General features: G+C 40.1%; 1 protein-coding gene across 1 annotated transcript in view; it reads right to left on the bottom strand.

Annotated features, from left to right (window-relative positions):
- gabrr2a (gamma-aminobutyric acid type A receptor subunit rho2a) overlaps window positions 1–20,268 on the bottom strand; it is a 60,415-nt gene that overhangs the window by 13,819 nt on the left and 26,328 nt on the right. Inside the window, 4 exon segments of the mRNA XM_022219422.2 lie at window positions 1,177–1,317; window positions 3,854–3,936; window positions 13,226–13,449; window positions 14,833–14,900. Of these exon segments, the coding sequence (XP_022075114.2) occupies window positions 1,177–1,317; window positions 3,854–3,936; window positions 13,226–13,449; window positions 14,833–14,900 (516 nt within the window).

Here is a 20,268-nt window from a genome sequence, read left to right as displayed (position 1 = left end):
ATATACAATTACAGTTTTAATCCTGTGTACTTGTGCCCCAATAATTTGGTAGGGCTAATGATTAACACATAATCAATATTAATCAATGTTAACTTACACGTTCACATGGTCTGCAGGTTTTTATAGCTTTCCCTCCTGCTTTAGCTGCAGCTGCCGTGTAACTTTTAGTTTGTATTGTGTATAAGATCTTAGTATATCTCTAATATTCTAGTTTGCTGTCTATTACTCACATAACTCGCATTCCTTGGCAGAGTTCTGTCATGATCGGCGTGCGTATGTCTTTTAATCTATCCACTGGCGTTTTTTTGCACAAGCCAACTAGGCGGGCGCCTAGGGCGGCAAACTCAAGGGGGCGGCATGATGAAGGGGGGAAAAAAAATCATTAAATACAATTCCCTTCATAAGCACGCAGCTGAGTAAGCATCCATTGACACTCTGATGGTGTTACTTTACATAACAAATGGCGCCCTCTTGAGGTCAAGACTCAGAGGTGCGCCCTCTGCTCTCTGACGACGAGACCATCCGCCACCCTCCGGTGGCGGGGGGGTGCGCGGGTGCGCGGCTGCGGTGGAGACGGCCCGATAGTGTATATATTCCACTCCTCCCAATTGACCCACGGACCGGTACCGGTCCGCGGCCCGTGGGTTGGGTACCACTGATATAGGGAACAACTGATTAAATTGTGGGTGTTTTTCCGAGTCCCATCAATTCCCACCACTTGCTACATATTGAGGTCACCCAATTATCCATACATAATGTATACATACATAACACATGTCTGTGATCAGCGCGAGGTCATATTGTTTGTGGGTACGTCTATATTAAATGACATTCTAGGTTGACATGATTTTTGCCACAATTGTTTTTCAAGATTTCAGATGTTGGAAATTATACAACCGAGCAGCCTTGACGGAGTACTGTGGAGAGTGCTTTTCTTGTTTGTCAAATGTGCCACTCTAATTCCAGTAGACTGCTGAATTGAAAGTCTTTATCAATGTATCAGCTGTACATTACATTGCTCACTTGCAATACTGATGAAACAACATTGTGGGTAAGGCTTGGTGATGATTCATCATGTGGACAAAGCAGCTGCCATTCATAACTCCAGAACAACATCTTACAAGTTTTAAACATTTGGAAATAACTTAGTCTAAAGTGATGTGTGTGTTAGTATACCTGTGCTGCTGTAGAAGGCCAAGCGAGATGTGGTGTGGAACTTCTGAATGAGAAACTGTGATAACGAGATACGATCATCAGTGCTGAGGGACTCATCACCACTCTTCCAGTACAGCATCAGGTCTTCATCTGTGTAAGCATCTGCAAAGAATCACACAGTCCATACAAATCTAAACATGCACCCAGACATGTTCAACAAAACTTAAAGGAATTATCTCTTCTGTTTCCATACTTAAAATAAATGTGGGTGAAAATTATAACCCAAGGAAAAAATTTCTAATAATAATAATAATAATATACTAGACAGATGTTTATTGGTTAAAGTGTGATATTATTGGTGAAATACATTTTTTGTTTAATAAATATTTTGTTATCTTAATAAGAGCAGGCTCTGTGTTTATTTGTGGATAGTATATTGTAAAAACAGCTGGTTCAGATGGTCAGTGCTTAAATTCACACTTTCGTTACCTGATACCTTACATTGTGAGTTCGTGTGTGAGGCTTGTGTGTGTGTCAGTTAATCATGTAACCTGCATCCACAGGTGCAGCGCAGCAGAGATTTTTTTTTAATGTTTTTTCTTTTTAAAGAGGCAATAGGATATTTACCATGATTAGGTCATACACCCTTAGAGATGACTGTATTCAAATATAACTGTGGCAGAAATGTCTGGATTGGTTTTCTAGGAGGAAGAGAAGAATCGGAGAACTTCCATCCATTCTCTATACACCACTTTATCCTCACTAGGGTCACGGGGGGGTGGTGGAGCCTATCTCAGCTGACTTCTCAATTGGAGAAGTTACAAAGTACATATGAAGAGTTCATTTGCAAAAACAGAACTCCGTTTTGCTAAATTTTCAGAACACTTTTTTTATTGTTTACTGGAGATAATGTTGTAGCTACCGTGGGGGCCGCTGTGACTGTGTTCCGGGTAGGGGGGCCGCTAAGCATCATGGGGGAAATTATGTGTTCTTTGGGAATTGTTTTGTGGTTATTTGTTTGTTCAAGATGTTCTTTATTTACTGGTTGCTTTTAGTTGTTCCAGTTCTGCGTTCATTTTGTGTGTTCATTGTTTTCATGTGTACTGTGACTTAGGGGAGTTGTTGGGGGAATGACCTGCGAGCCGGTACAGGGTGTGTGTGAGTTTTGGAGTGTTTATTGTGGTGACGACAATAAACCCTGGTGTGTTGAATGACAAGATCTCTCATCATTCCTGCCTTAAGTCGCCGCTCAGTGCTACAATATCAATCAAACTGAAGTTGAGTGGATTTGACTCAGTAGAAAAATACATGACAAAATAGAGAAAAAATAAATCATTAGTGTTATTATTATTATTATCTCAAGTAAACAATAAAAAAATGAGTTTTCTGAAAACGGAGTTCCCTGTTTTTTGCAAATGAACTCTTCATATGAAATTGTACTGCAGTGTTTACACAGTTAAGGCCTCGAAACTTTGCCCATGTTTGTTCTTACAACTTGTATGAATAAACATTATTTTCATCAGACTCTAAAGACTGTTTTTCTTAAAGATACTAAAAGTTGATCCAGAAACAATTTTTGAAGAGGTAGATGAAGCTGCTGTATTCCTCACAGGCCCCCTTACTAGCAGACAGAGACACTACAGTTATTACAACAGTGTTTTTTGTTTTTTGTTTTGTCTTCATTGCGTAAATTTATTCAGGAGTACTGCTTCATGACTGTAATCAGTTTAGACACATTCACTAAACTCAGATTATCTCCATTTTACCAACTGTAATTTGCAGAACCTTAGTGAGTCATTTTAAAGGGAACAAATACCTTTAATGAAGTGACATTACATTGTCAAAATGCATTTTCAGTTTGACATGTTTGACAAGGAGACGTTTTTTTGTAAATTCTTGTCAAAAAGCCAAGTTAAGTTGACCATGACTGTTGTGCTGTAAAACAACAAAGTGGAAAACTTCCAAGGCTTTGTGAATATTTCTTTTACAGGCACTGCAGCACGGGTCATAAAGCTACAACAGCCAAACTCAGGACTTTTCCATTGCAACTTTGCAGTGTTCTTTCAGTGCCTTTGTTCTGTTCTCGTCTCAGTTGCCTTTTGTTCTGCTGTGCTTTGGCTCTGTATGTGTATGGTAATTGACTGAGTGCTGCTGCCTCCAGGTTTTAATTCATTTGCTATTTTTGTAAGCACTGTAGAAGGATTAACTGTTAAACTTTTACTTCCCTTTTTATGAAGACCATTTATGGACTGTTGCTGTCTGGCCTCACTGTAAGTCTTTTTCAATGTGGGCCATGTGGTCTTACATCCTCTGCACATGTCTGAAATTCTGTGCACATAACCTTCTTTTCTTTATGTCTGTATAATTAGTGCAGGGATGAAGTGGGCTTGTCCCCATGTCTCAGATCTCGAGAAACTTCTTTTTTTTTTAATTCAACACTTTCAGTTATTTTTTTAATAAAAATTTAAGAAAAATATGTAACACTGAAACATATAACAAATGAAATAGTAGAGCATGGAATTTAAAATCAGTCTTACCGCGAACACCGACTAATATCTACTGTAGTGTATTCCCATCAAAAAATTGAAATAAAATAATGACAATATTTGCTAATTTAACACATTTTCAAATTTTAAATGGCCAGAAGTATCATCACCACTTCATGATTTTTGGAACAATGAACTAAGCAATTACTTACAACTCTCCAGTTCCAGTGAGCAGGTCTGAGAATCCAGAGGGAAGCGACTGAAGTCCATGTTGCAGGCAGCTGTCACTGTCACTCTATTTAAAAACAGATAAACCAACAGACATTATTGTCAGTTAAAATAATTTAAATTCAACCACAGTCGGTAACATAGTCAGAAGCAGAAATATGTTTTCTATTTCATCTTCATTTTTATTTTATGTTTTTTTTTTTTAATTTAGCAGCAATCTCCACCATAAATCATCCCAACTCATGTCTTATTTTCTGTGATCTGAATCAATCCAAAGATTTGTTTGTGCTAGTTATAGATTTTGTGTCTTTGGGCTCAACATTACTCTTTATAAAACAATATAGAAAACTACAATCTGGAAGTCACCTGTAATCACAATCACTGGCATTGCTTGTCATTTTGCTGTACATTGTGAAGACATCATGTAAAAATCATGCAGATCTAAACTAGACAAGCCCTCAGTAGATGGCAGAACCACATCCATGCATGCAATATGCCAGAAATGTGCTAAGTGACCCCTGTGGCCTTGACCTTGATCTGCTGACCTCTAACTCCACAACTGAGCAAGGGACCTTAGACCGATCTTCAGTGCCAAGTTTGATCATCCTGACTTCAGCACTTGCAGAGATATCTGACCGGACATACACACACACATACATACATACTTACCCAGCCAGCCACATACTGAAGTGAATGCAGTAACCCTGCTGACGTACACGTCAGGCTTGGTTAATAACCTTGTCACAGAAAGCTGATTTTGTTGCCAGTAGGGGGCGCTATGGCTCAATACTGACAGGTAGGTGTGTCCAGGCTGGAACTCATGACAGATTTAAAGACATTTGGAAAGTGCACATTTGAGTTCCAACAACCTGTTTTATTGCAAAGCATGGAAAATCACCATGGTGCTGAGGACATGTTGTTTGATGAGTATTCAAAAACAAGCTTTCCTTACCCCTAAGCAACTTTCTCTGACTTGACAAAACATTAACTCATTCGCTGCCAATGACGTCTATAGACGTCAATCATGTTTTTTGACTGGGGGGGCTGCAGAATAGTCTGTCGCAGCTTGTCGGTGAAAATCCTGGAGTTTTGGAACGTGAGAGTGTTGCGGTGGGCCAAAAGAATGACAAAGACAGTGACCATGGTGGGACGACAGCAAAAAGTGCCGTTGCCAACAGCCGCTGGCGATCAAAGCCGCGCTCGTTTTCGGTTTCGGTTTCGCCACCACCGCTCTCTTGAGCTCATCTGACGAAGCCGAGTCAGATGAGTTTAGAGCGAGCACACATACACACAAAGACACACACAGACACACACACACACACACCTAAAAATAGATTGTTTATATTTTGTAAGATGTATTGTTCTGAACCAAAATGTTGACTTGTGTTGTTTGTTTGTAAATAAATGATTTAGCTAACAAAAGGTTAAAAAGTTGACCTCAAAATGCTTTTTCCGAGTTGTTTTTGTTGTTTCATATAAGTAAACAACTGTTCAGTTGTGTGGGATGTCACTAAACCCAAAAATATTGGCATCAAAGTGATTGATGTGCCTCTCTGTACAAAAAGCTCGTTATCTCTGTTTTTTGGTCAAAAACAGGTGTTTTTGCTGAAACGACCCTATATTCTGCTGCCGATAACTTTAGAACCGAAAATGCTAGAAACAAACTTTCTTTCCCTGATGAAAGAAGAGAATCTACACTTTCTTTCGATAGTTTCAATGTTTATGTAGTCTTAAAACTTGATATTCTGTAGATCTTGAAAAATCTGTCAAAATTCTTAAAAACTCTGGCAGTAGGGGGCTCTTTGTTCTGAAAACAGCTGGCAGCCAATGAGTTAACATTCACCACACTGCCAGAGCAACGTTGTTAATCAAAACTCACAATATTCATAATGCAACAGTACCAAGATCTTTGGGACTTTTTGACTAAGTTTGAGATGGATGTGATTAGCCCAATAGATGAAGTACATCAATGCATAAAACATCTAATATCCTGTCACCAGTAGGTTCCACTCTACCTATAACTGAGCTTTTCAAAATAAATCTCTTCGAGTCAGAACTCTTTTCAAATGTATATACATGTTAAAATAGTTTCCTTTCCAATAACAAAACATGAAAATTTGTGATGTTGCCACAGACACACCATTTTATAAAAAAGTTTAAAAGCTCACAGTACATTTAAAATGGTGGACATCTTGGTAACTTTAAGATGTTAGTCTAAAATTATTTTTTGTGTGAGCCTTGGGATGTAAGTTGTGGCTAACAAACTTTGCACATGTATGTTAAATGTAGTACGAGATCTACTCCATTGAAATTTTGTAGGGGGCACTGTCCAGTCATTTCACCATACCCATGCACGAAATCAATAACACAGGTAATTGCAGAAGCTTTCATAGAATTCAACTAGACTTGTCTTGTAGGTTCCTGAGGACATTTCACCTCTCATCTAAGAGACTACTTCACTTGTAACTAACTAATGGGAAGCTCCAGAATATCTATATATTCTGGAGGTTCCCATTAGCTCCATGTGAGCTGGCCATTATCCAGCTCACATGGATAATGGCCCAATAACAACCCAGGACTCACATGTCTCAAGGTGTGAATAGTTGTGAAACCAGATGATTCACCAACAACAAAAGCAATCACGGTTGTGGAGCTGCCAGTTTACACAACCTCAGACATGAATCTGTCATGTCAGGAGTGACTCCAGATGTTAATGATGACAAAACTTTCTGGGGAGAGACTTTATCACTGCACTACAGGCGTTTGATCAATGGTGTCGCAGACCCCCTCCAATGTTTAGCATTTTGAGGTTTTCAGTTCAACACAATCAAATAGTTTTATGTTAAAATACTCAACAGATGTTTTCCTCATTCCAATTACAAGCAATATTAACAACATAAATGGTAAATATTTGCTCTTTACCATTGTTAGATCACATTTATTAATTAAAGTGCTACTCGTTTTTTTTTTTTTTTCATGGATAAAACTCCATGGAACGGCTCTGTCTCCTATGCACTCGGAAGACCTGGAGAGAGCGCCCAGGAGGGCGCGAGATCAGCGACCCGGGGAGGTGGTCTCCATTTCCTTCGACGAAGAGCCCACCCGACACTTCTCGGAACCGCCACGGCAGCCGGGATGGGAGGGGTTCCCCCCGGATGAGGCTCCACCTCTACGCCAGACCGGGGAGTTTCTCCAGGAATCTGGCGAATCGGACAATATCCTGACCCCTTGGTTCATCGGGGATCCTGAAGGCATCTCCTCAGTCCCTGCCTTCCTCGACGCCGCCTCCTCCGCCCTGGGATGGATGATCGCGGTGCTGCCAGAGGTGAGGAATCGGGAGACTGACGGAGCTCCAGATAGCCACCGACCGCATGGGGGAGCTCACTGCAGCGTATGCCATCCATGGGGAGTCCCTGGCCTCTACCCAGGATCCCAAGATATTGCGAGCAGCCACTGAGGGACTGATGGCTATGTACACGGCCACAGTGCTGCTGGAAGGCTCCGTTCTGCTCCAGACCTCTGACGAATACGAGGATTCCCCGGCCACCGCCTGCCCAGACCGCTCGGCCGGCGTCACCTCCCCATCGACGGTTTCCGCCTCTCTGCTATCAGCTCCTAGTCTTCTGCCTCCAGCTCGTGCCCAACGACGTCTCCAGACGCTGGCCCAGTTTCTGTAGCAATACTAGATTCTACCTCCGGCCTTTTGGTAACATCAGGTCCAAATTCTGTTATCGATTCAGACTCTTGTCCAACTCCTGCCCCAGGTTCAGGCCAAGTTAGCATAACTGTCTCTGGTCCTAGTCCAAGCGAAGCTCCATGTCCTGTGCCTACTTCTGAATCACACTTAAGTCTCGTCTCCGCCCTAGCTTCTTATCCTACTCCTGAGGAAACCGACACCCCTCCCCCAACCGCAGTGGGGATTGATGCTCCGCCTCCTGACCCTGAGGGCATTGGTTCCCCACCTTCAGTCACTGTGGGGGTCAGCATCCTGTTTCCAACCCCGGAGCAGGCCGGCGTGCCGCCCCCAGCCCGGGGAGAGATCGAGACTCCACCCCCGGCTCCCGTTCAACCCCTGAAGGACATTCTGACTCAAGCTCAGCTCCCCAACGTCTCCCTGGCTGTGACGCAGGCCCCGGAGGAATCCCCAACCCCAGCTACACCCTCAGGGATTATCAGCTCCAGCCCCAGGTCTGTCTCCAGGGGGACTCCCTGCCCGTCTACCTATTCGACCCCCAGGGGAATCCCGCCCTCGTCAACCCCCCCTGGGCCAGCTGCAGTCCGTGTCACAACTCTTCACGGACCAGCCCTGCCCGTCGCCCTTAATTCAGCTCCCCGGCAGGATGGTGGAGGGGAGACATCGTCATCCCAGACACCAATCTTCAGTCCATCGGTCCGCCAGACACTCCGAGGGGGTTCTCCGCCACAGATCGAGAGGCCGTTTGCCCCTCTGCTCTCCACGGAGGTCTCTGCACCGTTGGTCTCCGACAGAGCCAGTGAACAGATCTTCGGGGGAGTCCCACTGCAGGCAAGCCTCCAGCCGGACCCAAGCTTGTTTCCCGGATCGGCCGTCGAGAGGGGGAAACGATCGCCAATCGCTGCATCGCCCCCCCAGGGCAGGTTCGGACCCCCCCCCCCCCCCCCCCCCCCCCCCCCCAGTCCAGCCCTCAATTCCTTACCACTCCTCTGCCCGGACCCGTGGTCGCCCACCCGAACATTTCCCTCGGCCGATCCGTAGGCACTTGCCGAGTCCCAGGACTAAGGAAGAGCACACCTGAGATAACTCATCAGTTTTGTGAATACTACAGTCTGTTGTTAGTCGAGTCTGGTTTGTTAAACCTGGTTTGGAGTAAAAGCCTGCAACCATCCTGGGTTACACATCCACATTCTTTATCATGTGATTTTTTTTTAACTTATTGTGTCATATCTATTTTGCAACAGATATGATGATGTTTAGCTGCCACCTACCTAACGCACAATGAAATTTAATAAGATGGGAGGCCGCAGGATTGGGGATACTATAAGGAGACTTCTCTGGAAACTAATGACCAATTGGGCCTGGTCAAATTACAGTCCCAAAGGCCAAAAGGAAAGCTACACTTCATGGGGACAACAGTTTTACTGTATTGGTTTTTACTGTTTTGGGTAAGCTTTTCAAACTCTCATCCTTATATGTATTCATGCAACTGCTTTAAAGAGCAAATCATAAATCACATTTGCACACATACACAGCTAGAATTTTAAAAAAATAAAGAATAAAAAAATAACTTTTTTACATAGCCTAAAAGATTAATGAAATACATTTCATAAAATGTGTGCTTTACAATGCATATACCATTGCATGCCTGGATAGATTCCTAATTTGACCATAAAATTGTAATTTTGACAAGAGATACCCAACCCTAATCAGAAGTTCAGGGTTGAAGCCCCAGCACTACCAAGCTTACCCTATCTGCTTGAAGAGCTATGTAGTGTGACCTTGCACTGTGACCTCTGACTTGATTATGCTAAGTGCAATGAATTTTCACATCTAAAGCCATGCGAAGAACATGGGATCCGCATGTAATCCAATAGCATTTCATTTTACACATATACACTATGAAAATGTTTCAAAATCACGGTTCCCATGTAAAAAAAAAAAAAAAAAAACATGTTTCAGGTGTTCCATATATTTCACATGTGACTTTCACATACATTTGTTGATGTTTTCAAAAAATAAACTTCACATGTCCAAAAACACTTGTACATGTAATCACATGTAATCGCATGTGAATAAACGCCATGTTCAGAATTAGGATCATTCACTCTGCTGTATCCTGCACTGGCAAAAAGAGATGCCCGTCCCTCGGCTGAAGAATTAAAAACAAAGGACCATGTTGTTTTGCTTTGCCACTAACCACGGTTAGAGTAAGGAAACTTAGCTTTGTTCAATAAGTGACTGTCATAGTTATTACTGGTTTAATATTTTTCACTGCAAAAGCCTCACAGTAGTAAAGGGATAAAAAGAGATGAACTTCAGTTATTCCAGAACGTCAATCACCCTGTTAGCCTTTATCGCTGCTCATGTGAAACCACAGAGGAGCAGACCTGACTATACTAATGACAGAGAACAACTAGACTGCATTTTTCTTGATGTACTCGACACACACACTGAATATGAATTAATTAAAGTCATCCCAGTCCAACAAGACTCCAGTTTCCCTCAGTGTCAGCTCAGTTATTGAATGTTCTGAACCTAGTTGTAGGACAGCTATAGCTTCAATTAGTACTATTAACTTAGCTTGTTTACTGTTAATTTTGATTTTAAAAAAAAGAATTATTGAGTTGTCAAAATTCATGGTTAATTTATAGGTGATACAATTTTCCTTTTATGAAAAAGATCCAATTTTGCTTTAATGTGCCTGATACATTTTTCAGACTGATCCGAACGGATTGGCTGCACCTACAATTCAGATACTCTTAACAATTCAATAACTTCAATCATTATCACTGCCACACATGACCTTAAGCATTGTAACACCAAACAAATATCCAGAATGAATTGAGAGATGTCATAATATTACATCTGTATTCACACTTGCGTCATTACTGACAAATCTACCAATTAAATTCTTTTGACTAGTAATCAGTAAAGATAACTCCCTCTAAACAACATGTTTCTGAAAAATGATGTAATTTTTGATAATCACGGTTAATGACATGGCTAACACAGATGACCAACAGGTCTTAAAGCTCGTGTCCGGAGTTTCCGTTTGTTTTCAATTTATGTATCATTGTTTAACAAAGCTTAAATGTGTTAGTCTAGTTTGATACTATAATATAATATTAGTGTGACGCGATATGAAAATTTATTCATGAGCTCCGCCTTCCTCTCATAGATCCCCATGTTATTCCAAAAAGCGCCGGTCGCTGCCGACCAATCAAGTTCGAGCTTCAGCTTTGTCATGCTGTCAATCAACGGTTACGCGCACAGCAAGCAAGCCCATGCAGAGGTGGGCGAGCTACGCACTACGCAACCGCGAGCACATTTGTTTTGCTTGTGGAGGAGCTGAGAGAGCATCAGGGATCAGCAACTTCCAGAAAAGTTACCAATCCCACGGCTTGTCAGGCCAAGAGACTGCAGGACATTTTTTGGCTCGGGGTGCTCGCGTCGCTCCCCGACCACGGCCTCCATAGCCCGCCTGACGGCTTCGTTTAGATGCACGACCTCTGGAGGAAGATGTTGGGGCGTCTGGGACATACTCTTCATCAGAGGAGTCATGCAATTCTGAACTCTACGTAGATAGAAATAAATAAACAATGTAACACATATACAAGCGTAAATGCACTAAATTTGATAAACGACGTCATCGAGAGGGATACACGAGTGTAATCACATATTGAAACTTTACTCGTTCGTCCTAGCAGATTCATGTTATTTTGGTATTAGGACAAGTTAGACTCAATACAGAATTCTAACGTAATTCCTTTATTATTTACTAAATGTACTAAATGTAGAAGAGTGGAAAACAGCAAAACAGGCAAGATGCAGCACTCCGGGCACTCCTGTCAGATACTGCGCGCGTGCACAAATAAAGGGGCGAAATCAGAGGGAGGGAGGGTGGGACCAACAGTGTTCTGGGAGACCCTGCGATTCAAACTCCGGACACGAGCTTTAATGAGGCTTCATCTCCACATTACAATTTTGTATACTCCAGGAAAGGTCAAAAAGATGGAAGTAAAGCAACCATTCTCTAAACATCAAATGGTTTTAAAGACATATTTAATGACTACACATTTTTTGCCTGTCAGTGTTTAAATTTTAACAGCTTTTATCTATAACTTTGTACAGACCACCTAAATGATGGCCTGTTTTTATTTCAGATTTTTCAGAGCTACTCTCCATTCCCCACAAAACCAACAACTCAATCATATTTTAAGTGATCTATGCATGTGGACATCCATCCATCCACTATCTATACACTGCTTACTCCTCATTAGGATTAGTGATCATGTAGGATTGCTCATCTTGAACTATAAAATAAATCATGGCATTTGTCAGGCTACAATTATAGGTCCTACACTTTAGATCTACACATACTGCTACTCAGCGACATTATCAGAAGGCACAGCAAACTCGTTTCCATAATTACGTCAGTGATACCCAGCTCTTCATCACCATGTCTCCTGATAACCCGATTCTTGCCCTTTTTGAAAGTTGTTTTTTAAGAAATCAAGTCATGGATGTCAGAAAGCTCTACAACACAACCAGGAGATCTTAGTCATTGGCAGTGAATATCAGAGCAAGAAGCTTAATGTAAAATGGCAACAACTGGGATCAAAAGCATGTCAACAAGTAAAAATTCTTGTGGATATTGGTCATAATATTTCTCTTAATTTCATCTGCAAAGCACTTGGTGTTACATTTCATTTATATGAAAAATTCTATATAAATTAACTCTGATTGAACGATTAATTGAAAGAAGCCTAAAATGAAATGATTTATATATCATGGAAATCTCGACTATTTATTGCAATTCCAGTGCACTTTACATCACAGCTTATCATATTGCAAACTACTGTATTATGTTTCACATGTCTCTGTATATTTTCCTTAGTTTCCATCAATTGGTTTCCTTGCATTATCATGTGGTATGAAACTCATGAGGGAATTATTGAATTCCTGAAGTTCATGTCAAAGGTGTGTTACTGTTGTAAGGAAATACAGTGAAGACTTTTCATGTTAATCTGTGTTTAAACACAGATTGCATTTTAAATGAAAATGCAACTGTGGCTGCTTAGTATTGTTCAGAAATGAATGAAATTAAGGGGACTGTAGACAAAAAAAACATTAAATGATTTAAAACTGGATAGCATGGAATCAAAAAATTGTCCAAAAAATAAACCTTACATAACTTATCTAAAAAAAAATCTCCTCCTCTCAAATGTACACTTTCTGGGTAGCAACAGCACTTTCAGTTCAAGACTGAAAACTCCACTGCTTTGCTTCTGCAACAGTTTTCTGGATGTAAACTGAATCAAAGTCAAGGAAGTTTTAAAAATAAATACTGGTGAAAACCGATCAAACTCAGGTATCCAGGTTTTCTTGCCAATGTTGAACCCCGAAAAACAAAAAATCAAACACACTCCTATGTAGAAAGGCTTTGTGGCATATCTTCCAAAGATATTCACTGACACCGAGCCATTATTAATATTAGAAATTAGAGCAGTACTTCCCATTACTATAACTGGTCATGGTCTTTGATGTGGAAAAGGGTTAATTGAACAAAGTCCTGTTGAACAACAGAGATCTGTAAATCTGATTAACATACTGGTCTTCAAATGCATGCCCGTAAGTCAAATGCCTAAATGCTACAGACCTCAAACTGTAGAGTACATGACCATCAGGAAAGACCCGTAGCATGATGTTGTCAGTGGTGGTATCATGGATGAAGGACCTCTTAGAGTGGACAAAAAAGACATCAGGGACCCAGATCTTCTTCACCAGACGGCCATCAAATGTCATGCTCTTGTTGGTGCTGCTGGTGAATGACAGACGCTCATCCTTCCAGTAGTGCCTCAGGTACAAGGTCATAGTGAAGTCCTGGTGGAAGCACAGAGTGCATATGAAATTAAAACCAAAGATTGGACCAAAAGAAATGAATTTTGTCATTTTATTTTCATAATTTAATGGTCTTCCTTCATGAGAAGTCAGCTTAGCAAATAGTCAACCTGCTAATGCATTTCAAAGTCTGCATTACAGATGAGATGAGATAAGATGAGATAAGATAAGATGCCTTTATTATCAATGTACATGAAAATACAATAAAATTCTGTTGGGAATCTCACACAGTAGCAGTTCCAGTGGTCACTGGAAATCACAATATAGGATTATATATGAATGTAAATAAAATTGAATCAATATGCAAGTATGTACACAAGCACCAGCAAGGATGTAGAAAACATTAAGGTGCATTTACAAAGTGTCCGTTGAGCAGTTATTGCACATACTTTTCAGTGATTAGTGTGCTATTATGGATTATAAGTTCAGGCTCTCCACTAGCCTAGCCACGCTACACCCATGTTTCTGACGGCACAAGGGTCTAGGGAAGCTCGACAGGGAGGGAGGCGGGCTAAAAGGTTGTCTATCAAATCCCTCTGCAGCAATTGGGTAGGTATACAACCAATCAACGCAACGAATAGGCTGACGTAGTTCCTGGAGAACCGGCGGATTGTGGCTAAGTCCCGTTAGCTTCCCAACCAGCAGAGCCGCGGAGCCAACTGGTGTATTAAGGATTTGCCATATCCCGTCGGCATAAGTCCAAATACGTCTTTCTTCTCAATGAAACACTTCAGTGCCGTCCTTTGTTTATCTTTCAAGTTGAATTTTAGCTTCAAATCTTTAAGGGCTGTGGCCAAAGCCAAGTCGAAAGATAACTGTTTATTGTGCGCCGGTTGTTTCTGTCAGAATCGTCGCACCTCTGTCGTCACTTAGTTACGCCCGCCTTCTGACTCTACACTTCATGGTGATTCGTCCGGCCAGTTTTAGGAGAATCCAGCCTCGAGCCTTATGGAGGGTAACTAGACCCACCCTGGCAGAGAATTAAATTCGTTGCCGTGGGTTGTCTAGCGCGGCTAGGCTAGCTCTCCACAGCTCTGGGGAAGAAACTGTTCCTCAGTCTGTTTGACCGAGTGTGGATGGTTCTGAGTCTGAGTGAAGGGAGGGAGGTGAACAGGGAGTGAGAGGGGTCTCTTCTGATGTTGATGGCCTGTCTGTGGAGTTTAATTATTATCACTATAAAATTACAGTGACATCCTATTTTGCTTTTCTCCTTTCAGTTGAGAGACTATCATGACGACACTATTAAATCTTTCCTCATGATGTAGAAAAAAAACAAGTTGAATCACATCCTACCACAAACTATCTAGATCTGTCTGTGTAATAACATGTCACACTGGTATAATGTGGACAAACAGGTTTTCTTACCATGTCAACTTCAGAGATACTGTCCAAGCTTTCCACCTGAACATCCACTCCAACAGGGATTGCAGGACCTGCCAAAAACAAGTGCATCATGACCAAATAGTATCTATAGTATTTAAAAATACACAAGTGACACTGTCCAGCTGGAAATTTTTGCAGCTACATCTTTTTTCCATTCAATTCAGTAACTGTGTCTGACCACCAGTTGATTTGTAAACAGTGACAGTTAGCGAACTAGTAGTTAATTTTTTACGGGGTAGTAAATAACTTGTGGTTATAATAGAACTATACTGTGCTATAAAACTATGCCAATTTTATGTTAACACTAGTACTATACTCATGTATACACTAACTGTGACATTTTGCCTAAGATGGCATTTTGATTAGTAAGAAAATAAAAGTTCTGATCTTTAATCTATCGAAACCACAGCTAGAAACAACTCTGTAGGTAAATGTTTTCGGTAGCTTGGTAAAGCAGAGACTACGTGATTTAGTGAAGAGGACATAAGACAATTTGCCACAGACTTAATTTTTGTTGTTAAAAATAAAATATTAGAATTCTATTCTAAGTCACTTCATTTTCACTGATGACGAATTTATTTGTATAGTTAGCATTTTATTTCTAAGTCGAACACACAATGCTAATTTGTTTGATTTCAGCTCAGATACATAATTACTTAATTCAGTGAATTAGTATGGAATGATCAATAGTAGCATTACTGTCTTGGTTACAAAAAATAATAAAAAATACTTATAGGCATATGGTTTAGAAGCACCAAATGGAATGTCTGAAATGAGAAAATACGAGCTGAATCGTGATGAAGGAAACCATTTGAAAAGATTCACATTTTTTCATATATGCAATTAAATTAATCAACCAACAAATATCTGGATTTGAATTACACCTACAAATACATAAATCTAAACCGTATGTAAACAAATGGTGTATAAATGTTAATATTATAGACGCAAGCTAGTAATGGACACTAACACTGTGTGTTCAGTATAATAAACAAAGCAGTTTCTCTGTGGGGATCAATACAATTTTGTTTTATGATTCTGATCCCCAAAGCTGATCTCTCCCTTGTCCTATATAAAGTTTAGATATTACTGACATTAAGTAAAAGTTTTGGAAACTCAAAGACAAAGAATGGGATTTAGATTTTAAAAGCGTATTACTCACATGAAACCTTTTAGTACCATGTGAACTCATAAAGGCATTTTGCCCAGTTTGTCAGTGTGCTTTAATTTGTGTGAAATCCAGGAACTGGCAGATGCCTCACTTAGGGAATATCTGAATGAAGGATCAGGTCAAAAGAGGTAGAACAAATGACCCAAAAACAAACCTGAATTCTGTATGTGTCACGTCAATGCAAAAAGAAAACATTCAAGCAAAATTTGCTGCGACAATTTAGACATTAAAAGTGTTTTGTTCAAAGATGCGTTTGTACTGAATTTGCCAGTAGGAAACATTAGATAAAGCTAGTTGCTTTCTTACTGACTGCTTAATTTAGCTGCTTTTTGCAGCTATAGTATATGAACTGTACATCCATCCATCCATTATCTATACAACGCTTAATCCTCATCAGGGCCGTGTGGGGGCTGGAGCCTATCTCCGCTGACTTAAAGCGAAGGCAGGGTGAACTGTACATATAGTACACAAATATTCTATTTACTGCTTCATCTCTCTTTATTAGGACATCTGACCTACATAAGGACGACAGCATTTCATGAGACTTCTCACATGTCATCAGTGGGCACACTCTTAATAGTTAAAGCCAAAGAGGAGGGAAGATTTACAGGCGATTTGAACCACTTTGCATCACTTTTCTACACAGACTTTAATCCAAACAGATTAACAGAGACGCTAAATGCTAGATTAGAGTCACCAAAGCCAGTCAGATAAGAGGTTGAAGAGGGATTTTTGTGTTTGTGATTATTCTTCACTTACTGAAACAATGGCATCAAAAGTGTTCCACTTCTTCTCACATAATACTTAAATGGTTTTAAACTTTACTGGTGGTCACATCTACTGTTGTTTCACTAAATAAATAGGAAGACATTTATTCAAGGAGCTTGGGGCCAAATGGGGTCAAAGGGCCCAGAATTTGTGGTAGTGCTTCTGCTATAATATACAATATATCAAAGAAATCCAAAAACTGCGTAACCAAAAGTCATTGAGCAAAAATGTGTGTGATCCTGCCCCCTTGCCACCTTCTGCTTCATAGATGAGCTATTCAGAATAAGCAGCTGCCTCGCAGTCCACCAAGTGTATTTACTTACTACTACAGTCATTTGTGCAAACTACACACGTGGACAAAATTGTTGGTACCCCTCAGTTAAAGAAGGAAAAACCCACAATTCTCACTGAAATCACTTGAAACTCACAAAAGTAACAATAAATAAAAATTTATTGAAAATTAAATAATCAAAAACAGCCATCACTTTTGAATTGTTGATTAACATAATTATTTAAAAAAACAAACTAATGAAACAGGCCTGGACAAAAATGATGGTACTTCTATAAAAGATTGAAAACTATTTGACCAGAGTGACATGATTAACTCAGGTGTGTCATTTAATTGACATCACAGGTGTTTCCAAACTCATAATCAGTCAGTCTGCCTATTTAAAGGGAGACAAGTAGTCACCCTGCTGTTTGGTGAAAAGGTGTGTACCACACTGAACATGGACAACAGAAAGCGAAGGAGAGAATTGTCCCAGGACATCCGAAAAAAAATGATAGACAAACATCTTAAAGGTAAAGGCTATAAGACCATCTCTAAACAGCTTGAAGTTCCTGTGACAACAGTGGCTCATATTATTCAGAAGTTCAAGACCCACGGGACAGTAGCCAACCTCCCTGGACGTGGCCGCAAGAGGAAAATTGATGACAAATTGAAGAGACGGATCGTTGGAATTGTATCCAAAGAGCCCAGAGCAACCTCCAAAGAAATTAAAGGTGAACTCCAAGGCCAAGGTACATCCGTGTCAGATCGCACCATTCGTCGTTGTTTGAGCCAAAGTGGACTTCATGGGAGACGACCAAGGAGGACACCACTGCTGAAAAAACTCATAAAAAAGCCAGACTGGAATTTGCAAAAATGCATGTTGACAAGCCACAAAGCTTCTGGGAGAATGTCCTTTGGACAGATGAGACCAAACTGGAGCTTTTTGGTAAGGCACATCAACTCTATGTTCATAGACTCAAAAAGCAAGCATACGAAGAAAAGAACACTGTCCCTACGGTGAAACATGGAGGAGGCTCAGTAATGTTTTGGGGCTGCTTTGCTGCATCTGGCACAGGGTGTCTTGAAAGTGTGCAAGGTACGATGAAATCTGAAGACTATCAAGGCATTCTGGAGAGAAATGTGCTGCCTAGTGTCAGAAAGCTTGGTCTCAGTCGCAGGTCATGGGTCTTCCAACAGGACAACGATCCAAAACACACAGCCAAAAACACCCAAGAATGGCTGAGAGAAAAGCGTTGGACTATTCTAAAGTGGCCTTCTATGAGCCCAGATCTGAATCCCATTGAACATATGTGGAAGGAGCTGAAACATGCCATTTGGAGAAGACACCCATCAAACCTGAGACAACTGGAGCTGTTTGCTCATGAGGAGTGGGCCAAAATACCTGTTGACAGCTGCAGAACACTCATTGACAAATACAGAAATCGTTTAATGGCAGTGATTGCCTCAAAAGGTTGTGCAACAAAATATTAAGTTATGGGTACCATCATTTTTGTCCAGCCCTATTTCATTAGTTTTTTTTTTTTTAAATAATTATGTTAATCAACAATTCAAAAGTGATGGCTGATTTTGATTATTTAATTTTCAATAAATTTTTATTTATTGTTACTTTTGTGAGTTTCAAGTGATTTCAGTGAGAATTGTGGGTTTTTCCTTCTTTAACTGAGGGGTACCAACAATTTTGTCCACGTGTGTATAACTCAGAACTATCAGCCATAAATAAAGCACATCTAAAGTTCTGTTGTCTGCCAAAAGCACACATGAGCACCGTAGACACAGTGAATTATTTTACTATTTTATTACGGATAGCAACATCCCCACAGCAATAGGACAATCCTTAGTGTTAGCATGTTGTACTGCTAATGTGGCTAACATTACTGTTCCCTTTGATTGTCGACCACAGGCTGGAGCTAATGGGGAACTGTGAATTGAAAGGACAGTCAGAGATAGTGGAAACTTGAAGAGTCATTTGAAACCAGTAGAAGAAGGACTGGGTGCTTACTGTGTTTTCATGTCACCTGCTGTGCTTCACTTCAAGTTAAACTGAGCTAGAGTCGGCCCTTTTTCCACCTGTTTGCTTCCCTTTCGCTCTCTATGCTTAATACAGCCAATAAAACTATGCTTACTAAAATATATATTTTCCGTTTCAAATGAGTGAATAAGAAAAAGAGAAGAACTGAAGCCCTTTGTTTCTGCTCATCACTTCCTCATTTTTACTTTTTTTTTTAAACTGTGTTGTTTCTTGTGCTTGTGTTTGTGTTTTTGTACCTTATAGATTTCTCTTTCTTTCTTGATACATGCACATTTAGTTTTGATTTTTCCAGAATCTTTAGCCACCTTATGTTTCTTCAAAAGGCAGAATCTGTAACTTAAAAAAATGATAATGATAGAATTACAATAAGATATTTCCAAACACTGTGGTAGCTAGATTATTTATCCGTTGTGATTTTAATCAGCTCTATTGAGAAGAACACAATTATACTTCATCTCATTTATTTCCCATCAGTGGTTTGTCAACACCATCAGAGGTTTGCCAGTACATTCAGATGATAATTTTGTTCTTCTTTAAAGAAATATATTATATTTTTTGCATTTATTTATCATGTTTATGTTTTTAAATTACTTAAAAATTAAGATAGAAGTTAAGAAATTTAGAAGTGGGATAACTTAGAAGAGCAAAAAATCAGAACAAATATTTATATATTGCATTTTTTTACTGCACTTTATAACTGAATGCTACCATTAGATGCTTGAGAATTTTGAAGTCTTGTTGGGTTTATAATATTTTATAAAAAAAATGAAAATAAAATGGACTTCAGTGTGTCTGACACAATTGACATAAATGCTATTATAAGTTGCATAAGTGTTTGACTTTTAGAAAAATGCTCAACCAAAAAACCTATCCGTTAACAAAATTAGTTGAGCTAGTTGAGACCTATGTCTACTCGTATTCATTTCGAATTAATCAATCCATCCATCCATTATCTATGCACCACTTAATCCTCATTAGGGGGGCTGGAGTCTATTCCAGCTGACTGAGGGTGAAGGCAGGGGACAGGTCACCAGTCTATCATAGGACTACACTGAGAGACAAACAATACAACTCACATTCACACCTACAGACAATTTAAATTTACCAATTAACCTCAGCATGTTTTTGGACTGTGGGAGGAAGCTGGAGAACCCGGAG

This window comes from Acanthochromis polyacanthus, chromosome 1 (genome assembly GCF_021347895.1).
Source record: "Acanthochromis polyacanthus isolate Apoly-LR-REF ecotype Palm Island chromosome 1, KAUST_Apoly_ChrSc, whole genome shotgun sequence".
NCBI classification, from domain to species: Eukaryota; Metazoa; Chordata; class Actinopteri; family Pomacentridae; genus Acanthochromis; species Acanthochromis polyacanthus.
This window is presented reverse-complemented; position numbering and strand designations above follow the sequence as displayed.